At 44.2% G+C, this 14,374-nt stretch overlaps 2 protein-coding genes across 3 annotated transcripts in view; both read left to right on the forward strand.

Annotated features, from left to right (window-relative positions):
• NDE1 (nudE neurodevelopment protein 1) overlaps positions 1–14,374 on the forward strand; it is a 337,987-nt gene that overhangs the window by 231,281 nt on the left and 92,332 nt on the right. The window lies entirely within an intron of this gene.
• Positions 11,769–14,374, forward strand: part of BMERB1 (bMERB domain containing 1) — a 49,027-nt gene continuing 46,421 nt past the window's right edge. For both annotated transcript variants that reach the window (XM_082064545.1, XM_082064544.1), the window contains exon 1: positions 11,769–11,929. In XM_082064545.1, coding sequence (XP_081920671.1) covers positions 11,824–11,929 — 106 coding nt within the window. In that variant the 5' untranslated portion in view covers positions 11,769–11,823. The remainder of the gene's footprint in view (positions 11,930–14,374) is intronic.

A 14,374-nucleotide genomic window follows, 5' to 3' on the forward strand; every position in this document is an offset into this window, starting at 1 on the left:
TGATCTTAATTTTTCCTGAGCATCCAGAGTGTTTATCTGAGGGGTTGGGCCGGCGACAGGACACTGGGCTGGATGGGATCCTTAATACGAATGTAGCTCTCTGTTCTTATGTTATACATACCTCTGTACTTACAGATCTATGGCAAAATAGAAATGTAACTAATGCTATAAGAATTATATTGATATACCTTCTTGAACAATTTAATACTATGTTCACCTGAATTTACTTTCACATTTACTTACACTGCTAACATTAGAAAACCCCGCATGTTCTGAAGGTAGACTCACTTTTGCACATCCTCAGGACAGGTTCTATGTGGTTAGGTATACTGTGTCTTATTCAATATCTTGCAAATAAATCGCGTATGGATATGCATTTAAGATTACAAAAGGATCTTGAGAAGTGTACTAAGGTTTAGTGCATTTTCACTTAAATTTCCTAAACTAAATAATCCAAATAATCCTCTTCATTTTGTCCTTCTCTTTACGGAAAGAGAATTCCTGAAGAGTTTGTGTGTGCTAACTCAGTAGAAAAATGGCATCAGGAACTATCTGTGTCTTATTCAATAACTTGCAAATAAATCGCAACTGTGATCGTTGTTTTGGTTTTTGTTTATTTGTTTGTTTTTCCCTGCTCCAATTCAGCCAGGAAACCGCGTATTGACAGACTTGGCTAAACCCACTTCAGGGGTCTACCTTGAAAACACATAGATTTCTCAAAATAAATATAAAACAATGTATAGGTTGGGTTCAGAGGACAGGAGGAAGGGCTAGTCTCTGCTGATATTTTGGTATACAGAAGAGCTGAGCAAACACCAACACCACCATTAATATACAAATGTCTTCTGCAATATAAAATACGTTAGATGCATCATAACCTTTTCCCACAGGCAAATTAGTTTAGATTTTACTAATTCCTTCAATGCATCAGGCAGTCACGTATCACAAAGTTTGAGGTTCACTTATTTTAAAGCAAATCATTCCATCTGGATGAGGGGATTGAGTGCACCCTCAGGGTTCAGAGAAGGGAACGGAGCTGGTGAGGGGCTGGAGCACAAGTGTGATGGGAGCGGCTGAGGGACCTGGGGGGTTCAGCTGGAGAACAGGAGCTGAGGGGAGACCTTCTGATCTCTGAACTGCCTGAAAGGAGCTTGGAGCCAGGGGGGGTCGGGCTCTGCTCCCCAGGAACAAGCGCCAGGAGCAGAGGAAACGGCCTCAAGTTGCGCCAGGGGAGGTTGAGGTTGGATGTGGGGAACAATTTCTTCCCCAAATGGCTGTGGGGCATTGGAACAGGCTGCCCAGGGCTGGACAGAGATGAGGTTCTCAGGGACATGGGGTAGGGGTGGACTTGGCAGTGTTGGGTTAACTGCCGGACTTGATGGTCTTAAAGGTCTTTTTCCAACCAAAATGATTCTATGACTTCTGGTATATGGAAAATTATTTCTAATGTCATCTAGAACACAATTCTTCTGCTTGGTTAACTACTAAATAAACTGCAATACAGGAAATTATGATTCATACTGTTGACTATAGTCTCACTTTAAAAGCAGTCATTTTCAAAATGGCATTACGTTTTCCATTCATAAGCTTACCTGCAAACTTAATTTTCTTATTTCAAGCACTTGTATAGTGGCTACCATACCCAGTGTAGACCCAACAAGTGACTGATTTGGATCCAGGACATAGTGCACTTCTTCTTTTGGGTCAACAATGGCAGCAAATTCCTTAAGGTGAGCAGATCTTGAGGCTCCTAGTCTCTCTGCGTATATCCAAAAAAAACATTTGAATCCAGTAGACAGAGATTCAAGGTTCTGTTGGTCCTGCAGTTCAGACCAGTAACATTAGTGCCACTGATGTTAAAAGTCAGGAGTAAAACAATTCCTGTCCTCAGTGTGAGGAATAGAATGTTGGGTGTTACCTTTCTTCCCATGGGAAGAAAACGCTACTTTGGGGGTCTGAAAGATGTCTTCTCAGAACTTATGAAACTTAAAAAATGCCTGTTTACCATCCTGCAACATGCAGTGTAACAGCTAAAGGGACTATAGAAACTGAAGAAATTGCTGCATTCTATGGTACTTGATACAACTTGAAAAAAGGTCACACAAGAACACTTTGACATGAAGCATTATAATTATCACGGGGTGTCAAAGCATCATATCTAGGAGGTGCGCTGTATTAAGATGTGGTCTATAGCAACAGTTTGTTACAGTCTTCAAGAATTCACTGTTAGATGTTTCCAACCTGAAAATGCTCAGTTAAATACTTGACCCCTCATACTACAATCTAACCTGAAGATTTTGACTACATACATAGAGAAACACATGAAGAAATTATGAACAGAAAAGAGCTTTGTGATAAGAAATCTCATTTCAGTGAGCTACTATCAGAAAGGAAATTCTGCTCTTGACAGCCTCATTCTTTGCAACTGCCTTACAGTCAAGTGGTTTCGTTGCTCAATGAAACCTGCAGCAAACATCTCCAGGGTAAACAAGTTGCATAATATCTCTCTATCAGAGTGAAGCTACACCAGACCAACTGGAATATTTAGTATCTCATTTCACATTTTGATAGAGATAAATACTCTCATTTAGTAGAATGAAATCTGGAACTGAACACCTTACATTGCACTGATTTGATCTAAATAAGTGGTACCTGTTACTAGAATGTTGGATCTGTGACAAGCATCCCTGAATTAAGTCTGCCAAAGCCAAGACAGGTTAGTACAAGAATAACTGCAGCTCTTTTCCAGTCTTTCCACAAAGCTTTCCCCAACCCTGTCCTGTAGCAGTCTGGCTTTTATTGTATCTATTTCTAGCTTGGCTAAATATTGTATCATAACTTATTTTTGTTTTTTTCCTCATTGCTTCAGACACCTCAATATAAATTAGGCCTCCTGAACTCAGCCCTGCTGTTCATCTGCCACAGCTGCTGGTTTCTTGTTCCACATTGCCCTCAGTGCTACCTGATCACCACGGCGATGTGTTCAACGGAACAATGGGGTCCAGGTGAAAAATAACCCAGGGAAATATTTTTCAGCCACATTAGTTTCCCTGTCTCATTTACTGCACTCCTACACAACCCCCTGTCCTAGGCAGCTCCGAAATGGAAATAAAGTCAGAGAAAGAGAAAACTGGAAGGTGCCTAAGGGATGCACAGGATGCAAAAGTCAGATCAGTTCTGAGTAGTTTTTCAGTTGGTTTATATTTCAAATAAGAGTGTCTGCTTTACTGAAAGGTCCTTTCTTCCTTGTGTAACCACCTCTGGAAAGATGTGAGGAGAAATATTAATAGAATGAGGTGGATTCTGATTCTGACTGCCAGTCCTGTTGTATACTCACAGCAGCTTAAGACTTCCAGACCATGAAGAATAAGATGTTTCCATGAGACATTTTTAGAAAGTGCTTTTTCAGTAAGAGGAAAATGTAGTGGGAAGAATATATACTAATGCTATATGCCTGATCATTAACCTGGTTAATTAATGTCCTTTTAATGACCATAGTTAAAATTTCCTCCCTGTTACAGTCTGCAATTATACATGAGAAGAATGTCTAAAATGCTGTATTTCTTTTCTCAAGTACCACGCAATTTTTCCTGTTCTTCTGTCAGAATGAAGAGATCCATTTGCTAATACCAACCACTCTGCTCGTTTTAACAAAACTGAATACTTCCAGGTGCCAGCAACTCACAAGGAATCTTGCTCCAGCAAGCGATATTCAAGTCTTACAGAAGAGACCTTTTGATGTAAGAGGTTCCCAGTTTTGAACACAAGTGCGCTGAGAGGAGCTCGACGGCAGCGACTCCCACTCCATTGCATGTAAGAACCTCCAAATGACCAGTAACTGCAGCACCAGCACCTGCATATGGCTGATGTGGCACCTACATCCAAGTTGTTAAGGACCTACAGCTGCTTCCATGCAACCATCTGCATGGGGTTATGGTTAATTACCTTCACACAGGCAGTTAGGAATAATCAGCTGAACAGGATTTGCCTTGCTGCTGTGTGAAGTGGGAGGATAAAGTATCAGAATGTGACACGGGGATAGTTTAAAGACACATTAGGAGTGTTGGTGTTGCTAGACTGGAGTTCTCTCCATGAAACAATTTTCAGGATCTAACTCAAAGCCAGCGTCTGTAGGAAAAGTTCTGGAACAAACCTAAGGATGTCAGTAGTGAAGGGTCATGAGTACCATCTCCTAATGAAACTCATATCTAGAAATACAAAAATCTTTAATTGTAGCATAGCCTATCTTCTGCTTGGTCTCTACATCAGCGGAATGGAAAGTGATGTGTGATGTCAGTTAAATCAAACAAATAACAGACCTGCCAAGAATCTCAACAATGACAGATCAGTAAGTTCACAGACACTTTAAGAATGAATAGAGATCTTTTTATTGGAGAGCAGCCAGCATGGATTTATTACTGAACCATCATCCCTCAAGTCTATCATGGTTCTCTGAAGGAAGGAGCAAGCGTGCAGATGACTGATCTGCTCAATGCAGCATACAGAATTCCCCCAAAGCCCACAAGAATTTACCAAGCACACTGGAAGAAACTAAAGTTATAAGGAATAACATGGAAGGTCCTTTTCTAGATTAGCAGAAATGAGAAAACTATGGGTAGAAATTATTGGTTTTCCACAAAGACAGCCAGCCAGGATGTGTACTGGTGCTCATATAGTTCAACATTTCTATAAATGCTTTAGAAAAGGGAGCAAAAGGTGAAGAACAACATTTGCAAGGGTTATTGGGAATCACTGAAACTACGTCTGACTCAGAAGAGTTGTAGAAAGACACTACTAAATGACTATGTGATGAAAGAGCTCTGAAATTTCAAAGCCAACAAACGTGAAGTAATGGGGACAGAGAACTGAAAAAAACCCACAGCTACTGATTAGTTTTTACAATTAGATAAATGCTTTTGCTACTCAGTTATTTCTATCCCGATTTGTATTTATTTATGTTTTGGCTATATCGCATTGAGATAAGGGAGACTTTTTTTTTTCCAGAATATCAGGCGTGTGCTGGCAGGCAATTCCTGCCTCATTTTATCTGTGAACCCAGGAAAGAAAACAGCAAGAGGAAAGGAACTTGTTATCTCTGGGGACCAGAAGAACCAGTATTACATATCACTAATTCTATACCATAGAAATGCAAAGAAGCTGGTTAACGCTCAGGCAGTGTTTCCACCAGCAGAGCAGAGCCGGGTGCTGACACCACACCAGGCACACACCAGCTCCTGCCCAGAGACAGAACCTGCTCTCCTGAAGCAAAGAAATTATGAGGTCCCTGGACACATTCTGTATTTTTGTAAGTGAATGATGCTTTTTGTCTAACTAGAGAAGCCGCCTGTTTTCTTCCTCTGTGCCTCAGAAGGATGAGGCTGTTTTGAGTAGCTGGGCTAGTCAGATGAGACGTGAGACACACCAGTTTGGATTAAAACGGAACTATTACATCTCTGCAGTTACAAAAATAGAAGGAGGCTGATTATAGGTACTTACAGGTACCTGGAGTTATGGTAGGAACTGCATGTCTTTCTTTTGATCTAATCTTCTTACAAATTTCAAGACTTTAACTGCTTTCCAAAGGGGATTTTTCCCCTTGCCCTCAAAACTTTAATTTTTATCCGGTTCTAGTTTTGCACTTCTATCCTCACACACATACACACAAACACCCACCCACAAACAAACAAACCGAACCACAGAACCCACTCTTAAAAAAATGCAGAATCCGAATCGTCACGTCTTAACTTCAGTCGTCAAGCAGTGTTGTTTTCACGGGGTTTGAGCGCCCTCTTGTGAGGTCAATACATCATCTCACGATAGTCACGATGTGGTTGAGGAATGGACATACCACCACAGAACTAACACCAAGTGCTCTTACATTTAGCTGGATTCTGTTCATCAGTATTTCTTAGAAATAAAAACGTGCTAATTAACATTTGAATACAAGAGAAAATGCTGCTAGATTTCAGTATCTCTTGGTGCGGTTCAACTAAAAAAAAGCTTTGACTGTTTATCTTGGTACGTTCACAGTACTCCTTAGTTCGGGCACGCTAACGCATTTAATGCATTTCAGTATTGCATTGAGTGTGAGCAGAGCTCCTGGTTTCTTTGCTTGATACTTTTTTCTGCCAAAAGCTGGCTATGGGAATTTGAAAACAAGATTAAAACATCAAAAGCTTCAACAGATTGGATGGAAAAGGATAACTATGGGCTTGAAGCCCTGGCAATCAGTAGATTGACAGGCAACAACAAAATACCATGGACACAAGAAAAGAAGGGCACAGGAGTTCTTTTAAGTGTGGAAACATGCGCTGAGTAAACTTCAATTCTACACGATGCCCTGCAAATGAACCACTCACCTATTAACAGCCCTCCAACCTGTTGCACACTCCGGATTATACATAGTGTCATCCTTGCACAGAGAACGAGACAACGAGGACAAAAAGTGAGTGACAAGCAACTCCTCTGCAACCTACTGCTTCCTCAATATGGGAGGCCCTGACACACAGTAGAATGAACCAGCCAGGGAACAGAACCGCACTGCCCCAGTGCAGCCTGCGGATCAGCTGCAAAGAGGTTCTGTCATGCTTTGTCGGGCTCTGTCAGGCACTGTCAGGATCTGTAGGGCAAGAGTTCACATTGTCTCCCCACTTGACTTGACGCGCAAAGTAACAGTTTCAGAACAAAGCATCTAGGTCATTCTTCGTATCAACAAAACGCTAAGAGCAGGGCTGATTTTCAGCATTGCTGAGCACTCACAAACTCATGTCAAGAAAATACACAGGAACATCTTGCAATAAGCAGTCATTTTGTTTTCCTGCATACCCAGGTTCAGAAAACCAATGGTTCTGCAGTGCTTCTCACCGCCCTCGGTCAGGAAAGCCATACCTTCTGTTACCTTTTCTAAGCGCAAACATCTCTGTTTTAATACACACCAACCTGATTCGTGTCAAAGCCATAACAACATCTTTAGGCGATGACATTTGATGGAGGGCACAGACTGAAACTACGGAATTACACAGAGAAAGCACAGTCCTGACATTCGCAAGGGTTCGGATGCTTTTATGTCAAGGGTGTTTTTTGCAGGTTATATTCATTTTGTGAGAACAAGTGACAATGACACACAAGCTTTGCTTTGGAGATACATCTCAGTGCACATCAGTTCCAGATGAGAACAGGTCTGTCCATTAAAAAAAGATTCTTACAAATACCAGTCCTGTCTCAGACCATCCAGATAAAAGCTGCAGACCGATGTGGGCTGAACATGTGTGTGCACGAGGAGTCAAAGGGAAATTCACATACCTAAAAGGCCACCTTGCAGCACTGGCCTCGGTAACTGCAAATCGCTGGTGACTTCCCATGTGTTCTCCTTCGCCCTTTCCATTTCACAGAGAAGCTGTCAGGTACTCAGCAAGGAAACACGGACATCACTGGCAGGGAGTTACTGTGGAGACATCAGTATTTCAGAGATAGCAGGGAGAGAACAGATAAGGCTTCAGCAAGAAATTATTGCTGTGCCACTGAATAAAGCTCAACAAGCAACAAGATGTTAGGCCTGAGGCAAAAAAATTTGGTAGTGGATATGACTTTGTTTTTCTTGTTTCCAAAAGGAAAGTCAAATTACAACAGAATATGTTCTCGGAGCAAGTGAAGACTCTCTAATCTGTTGGCAACATAACTTACACACTCTAAACCAGAGACGGGTAACATAAGTTACTGAAACCCATTCCACATCGCTATGGAGAGGCCACAGAGACCTCTCAAAATCCACTTGCAGAGATCAGAGATGGGAAATACAAAAAGGCAGCTATATATTTTTTTAGTTACTACTTACACTAGATGGCATTGTTGAGATAATATAGGCATAAAAGAATTACAACCAAATTACACTCCTTGTGGGGTGAAATGGGATTTTTAACTATAGGTTAAGATTCTTGCATCCTAGTGATATAAGGGTAGAAAATTATAATAATGATAATAATGATGATGATGATGATGATGATGATGATAACTCCCAGAATATTCCCAAATGGCAAAAGCTGTCTTTTTCAGAATAACCAAAGCATCAAATAGTCAGCGTTAAATTCACTCTCTGTCACGAAAAGTTTCCCAATTACATAGATGCAGCTGAAGAGAGCACGGTTTTCAGAGTCTAGTTACTGCTGTCCTTGTAAAGCTGTGACAGAGATGAGCTGATATACCTGCATTACAGCTTCTCATTACCTCTCTGCATCTGATTGAGTTCCTCCCCCACTATCTGCCAGGTAACAGACAGTCCTCTCAAGTTATGCCGGTTTTAAAAAAAGTCTCTCAAGATTTTGATTTTAACACAAAATTCCAGCAATAAAATACATACACATATACCAGTATACAGTCAGACAAGACAACAGAGATCAGGGTGTTAGCATGATTTTAGCAACTGGACTAATAATTTTGATCTGAGACAAAAATCAATAAACCAATGAGTAACTCTGAATGTTGAATGTTATTTCTTCTGTAGTAAAGATCAATTTACAAGCTTTCCCCAAAGACTTTTGCCTTTTCACAGCCCTCCGGAGGTTCACACTTGAACTTGTAGCTGTTGTTGGGTTTCGGTGAGGCAGCATATTTTGGCAAGGGAGAATTATTCCCATTCTCTTCAGGAAGAGTATCTCATTACTTCAGTGTGTCACACTATTAAAAAAAACAATAGCTATCTTTACATGTCCCCCACATTGAAACCCACATCGTTACCAATGTTATAAAATTAAGGAGCATTTTCATTCACCTCGAAGTCTTCATTTGCAAATAAGCTTTCTTATCTCAACCCCTTTCCTCCTTTCTATTTCCCCTCATATCACTTTCAGGCTCCTCTGCAACCTCTGTTCATTCCTGGCCACTTTCTGTTTGTGACTGCAAACCTGAATCTATGGTCCTGTGCCACCACCACCTAGCCAAAAGAAACTGACAGAAACCATATTCCTTAAAAACCAGAACAAGTTTATGTGGAATTATGAAATTCTTCTACTATATCTCAGAAGATTTCTAGTAAAAACGAATAATTTTAAAAACACAGTTAAACTTTCATGGGTGCATGTATGAAATGCTGGAAGGTTGCCCATGCTGTCTGAAATCATAAAAAAATACCTGACACAAGCAACAGGATGACCCTATTTTTGCTGTTCCACATGTCCCTGTACACTCTTGATTCTTCAACTTGCTTAGAGTACTTGAAGAATCTATTATTTAAAAACAAAAACTTGTCTGGGAAGCACATTCCTCAGTCACATCTATCCAGCTCCAATTACAGAGCACTATCTATGTGTGCACACAGTATTTGGAATAAATTCAGAAAAAAAAAATCACTTACAAAGAAAAAAACATTCTACCATTTGTCCATGGATGGGGGAAACAAAGCCCCTATTTTACTACATGTTCACGCACATAGAAAAGGGTTAAAGTTTAGCACTGTTAAACTCTTAGAGTTATACAGTACCTTCATCTCTGGAATATGCAAAAAGATCATCTGCAGATGAAATGGGTGAAGTTATGCTTCAAGTGGGATGGGGACAGTTTGGCATGGGCAAAGGGAAGAAAAACTTACTACAAAAAGTCTCAAAACAGACCTTTTGTCTTTTCCCGTTTTACTGAGATTTCCTGTTTTATTGGAAAATGAATTAAATCACAGTAATCACAGAGGAAAATGTTCAGATTCAAGCTTTTCCTGTTTCCTTCTTTTTGCTTTCCAAGGGACTTCTCAAATACCTTTATGAAAGAATTACTTAGACTTCAGCAAAGCCTTTGACACGGTATCCAACAGCATTCTCCTGGAGAAGCTGCAGCCCATGGATCTGGCGGACAATTTCTTCCCCAAAGGGCTGTGGGGCGTTGGAACAGACTGCCCAGGGCAGTGCTGGAGTCACCATCCCTGGAGGGCTGGACAGACGGACATGAGGTTCTCAGGACATGGGGCAGTGCCAGGGGTGGGTTGTGGTTGGACTCGATGATCTTGAGGGTCTCCTCCAGCCAAAATGATTCTATAATTCTCCTGACAAGCTCCAGCTGTTTCCAACAGTCTGGGCATTTGACAAGGTTGTAAACCAATTGCTGTGAAAAACTGAGTATTGGGATTAAACATAATATTTGTACATTGTATAAATATTACTGAGTTTGTATGATTAATTAGTTAACAACTATTCTAAGCAGTATAAGCTTCTGCTTTTGTTTCCCAAACCAGCTCACTTAGTGTCCATTTCTGAGCCTATACCCCAGCTGCTGAGCCTGTTCTCCAGTCCCCAAAATGCAGGATTTGACTTCTATTTCTGAGCCTAAAGCCACACAACTCAATCTGTTTCTGAGCCCCAAATCAGCTGCATGAGCCTGTTTTCAAGCCCAAGAACAGAAACTCTGTCTTTCTGGCCCCAAACCAGCTGCTTTCTGGCCCCTTTGCATCCGCGTGTGTGATGCTGAGTGCTGGGGGAGCTCAGCAGAGACTCTCCACAACCAGAAGAGTGAAGTTGGATGGCAGGAAGTCATTATACCAAAAAAAACCCTTTTTATTTTTTCCTCTCTCCTGGTCAGCAGGTCCTTCCTACATTTTCATCCATGAAACAAATGGAAATCTTAAGTAGCCAAAAAGTTACCAGAAAACCAATTTTTTAGGTTAAAACATACTTTTTGTATTGCCAAAGAACTCATTTAAAAAAAAAATAATATTTACAATTATATAAACAGTCCAAGCTGACTCATGTTAGCCACAAAACAGAGCCCAACAAAGCCTGACAGGGCCCAACGAGGCCTGGCAGAGCACAACAGATCCCAAGAAAGCCCGACAGGGCCTGACAGGGCCTGACAAATCCCAACAGAGCTTGACAGGGCCCGAAAGAGCCAACAAGGCCTGACAAGGCCTGACATGGCCCGACAGAGCCCAACGCGGCCCGGCAGAGCCTGACAGAAACTGACAAAGCCCGACAGAGTCCAACAGAGCCCAACGGGGCCGATAGGGCCCGACAAAGCCCAACAGAGCACAACAGAGCCTGACAGAGCCCGACAAAGCCCGACAGAGACCAACGGGGCTCAACAGAGCCCGAGAGGGCACTGCAGGGCTTGAGAGAGCCCGAGAAGGCCCGACAGATCGTTACTATGCCTGATAGAGCCCAACAGGGTCTGATAGAGCCCGACAGACTCTGACAGGGCCCAACAGAACACAGCAGAGCCCGAAAGGCATTGACAAGGCTCGACAGGGCCCAACAGAGCCCAGAAAGGCCCGCCAGAGCCCGCCAGCGCCCGCCAGCTGCTGTGGGCAGGCGCTGTCCGCAGTGCTGCAGCAGACACAGGCGCTGCCGTGCCCCGCGGTGAGCGATGTCACTAACTCCGGCTCGCCCGAGCGGCTCCGCGGCGCACGGGGAGCTCCCACGCGGGTGCGGGGATGGGCAGACAAACCCACCCGGCGATGAGCTCCGCGCCGCTCGGCCGCATCCCCGCAGGGCTCAGTCCCCGGCGCAGCGGGAGGGGAGGGCGGGCGGGGCGGCAGCGGGTGCGGGTGCCGGCCCCGCGGGGTGACCGCTCGCATTGTGTCCCTGCCTCCCCCGCCCCAGCCCCGCACTGAGCATGTGCGCTGCGCCCCTTCCGCCCCCCGGCGCCCCGGCCCCGCTCCGCGCACAGGAGCGCTGAGCCCGCCCCGGCCCCGCTCCGCGCACAGGAGCGCTGAGCCCCGCGCACAGGAGCGCTGAGCCCGCGCACGGGAGCGCTGAGCCCCGCGCACAGGAGCGCTGAGCCCCGCGCCGGCTCCGCGCCCGCGCGGTGATGGTGTGAGGTGCGAACCCCGCGCCGGCCGGCCCGCCCATGGAGCTCAGAAGGTCCATCTCGGCCAGCGCGGAGGCCGAGAGACCCATGAGGCGCTACGGGGCAGTGGAGGAGACGGAGTGGAAGGCGGAGGCGCTGGGGAGAAGTGAGTGGGGGCGCGGGTGCGGGTCCGGCTGCCCAGGCCGCCCCGGGGGCACCGGCTGCGGCGGGTCGGTGCGGTCCGGTCCTCCCGGCCAGCGCTCGCCGGGCGCTCCCGTTCGCAGGAAGAAGCTGCCGTGTGCTGCTCGGGGAGGAAGGTTCGTGTGACCATTTTGCCCTCTGAGGCTGCTGCCGGAGGAGGCTGTGCCGGAGCCAAGCGGGCTGGCGCTGGCAGGACCGGCAGCGCAGGGCTGGAGCCGCCGCTGCAGCTCCGGCTGCCTCGGCCGTTCCCTGCGAGGGGGTTCGCTCGCTGGCTCCGCGGAGCGAAGCGGTGGGAGGGCGGCTGAGGAGGGACGGCTGGGACCTTGACTCTCCCTCGGTGTTCATTAGGTCGGATTGAATATATAGCTTTTCATAAATATCGGTAGCTTGGAATGTGTTTCACGCTAGAATGGCACAGGTGACAGCCCTGTTATTCCTGCTTGGATCTCAGGCAAAGGGTGCGGGAATATGGCACTTTGTTCACTTCCTCAGTGGCTGCACTGTATTGATGAGCTCAACACACGCTCCATAGCGGAAGAGCTTTCTTGAAATCATAATTTTCAAGAAAGCAACTATTTCCAAAGTGCCAATGGAAAGAGTAGTTAAAAAGATAAGTAGTTGCCAGTTCAGGTTATCCAGGCTATACCCTGTGTTCTCTAAGATTTCCAGTTACTATTCTTTCATTGGCAGAACTATCTTCTTTACAACCTAATAAGCCTGTGAACCCCTTCTAATTTTCCAGGTAACCACTAAGGCAAGAAATCTTGAAAATACTGTTGCAAAAAGCTCCGTACTAGTATAAAGAAAAATATTTTCTAAGTTTCATCAAGTGTTTGATTAAGCCACAGGAAAAAAGCTTTGTGTGTATCTGTTGTGACACCTTCATCTTGGCTGAGACTGGGGTTGCTGATCTTCTTAATTCACCATCCGTCTTTTGATGTGCATCCTGAAGTCTCACCTGGATGCCTGTGACATCCCGTGGCTTTGCAGCATCCTGGCAACAGATTTTAGCCAGTGCTTTTGCTATCTTTAGACTTCCCAGATACTGCTGTGTTCTGGAGTCACACCTCGCCCCTGGCTTCAGTTTTTCATGCATCTGTTATTGTCTGCCCTGTGCTGATGGCAGGGGTGTAACTCCCACTCGGGTGCTTCAGTCGCAGCGTTGGTTTTGTTGCAGTGCCTGGCAGGGGTTCAGGACTGAGTAACTCCACACTTTCTAAAATGGAATTGAAGACTGTGATCACTGTTGACTGAGTTGGTTGACTCAGACATATGCAACAGTTTTGCAGGTTCTCTGGTGTGATACAGATGTATCCTTTTCTTATTCTGATAAATACCACGGGGTTTGTTCCAGACTCAGGAACTGAGTGCAGTGTAGCACTTAAAATAACTGGTAGCTTGAGGTGACAGAAGGATTGCGTCTTGCACGCTTTGGGCAAAAGATCATGTGTTTGGCAGGGGGCTGAGTGGGAGACCCGATCTGCTCAAAAATCTGTGCTCGGCATTGAGCTTCCACCCAAATCACAGCTTGACCAGGGACAAGAATGGGCTGTTGGCAGGACTAGAGCCAAGTGCCCAGGTGTCTGCACCCTGGCACTGCTGCCAAGCTGCCCTTTTACACACTAGATTCTGCTTAATGAGAACATTTCTCTGTGTATAACAATTTAGATCTAGAATTGGAAGTTATCTCGATGCCATTGTCTGTTTTGAAAAGCAGAAACTTATTATGTTAAGACTTCACTATTTTAATAATTGATCTGTTTGTTTATAGACTCCAACTTTGTTAAAATAATGTAGAAAATCCTATTTATGGTAGCTGTTTTAGATGATCCCTGCATGTCTTTCCTATTTTAATACTAACATTGACTTCTGGTCACACTTTTGCTTTGATTAAAAATAAATAGATTTTACTATTTGCTTTAAAGTTCCTTTACAGCATAGGTCCTAAATTGCTTGGCATAATTACAGTAGTCTCCAGAAGGTCTGGAAACAAGCTGAAAAAGCATCATCCCCTTTTTTACTAATGTCAACAGCTCGCCTTTGGTATTTGCATATTGTTTTAAATATGAAATGCTAAGTAATAGTATTAGCAAAAGCAGAAGCCTCATGCTGCAATATGCGTCTGCCCTTTTTACTCTGGTGATTCGTTGTGTCTTAAATCAGAGGGTGGAACTCGTGTATCTGTACAACACTCTGCATGACCGAGTGCTGTTTCTGGTCAGGGCCTTTTGACGTGGGTGTTGTCACAACAGAACGTCCATCCTGATGATGTCCATTACAGAAAGAATGTCATGGAAGTTGCGTAGTTTCTATTTAATTGGTTAAATGGAAAGGGAGCTAGTGCTAAATTCTCTCTCCGTGGTACAGAAAGCATTGCTGGGTATTGGCTATAACCAAAGGTGAGTTACTT

Source organism: Streptopelia decaocto, assembly GCF_964273445.1.
Source record: "Streptopelia decaocto genome assembly, chromosome: 13".
In the NCBI taxonomy this organism is placed as follows: Eukaryota; Metazoa; Chordata; class Aves; order Columbiformes; family Columbidae; genus Streptopelia; species Streptopelia decaocto.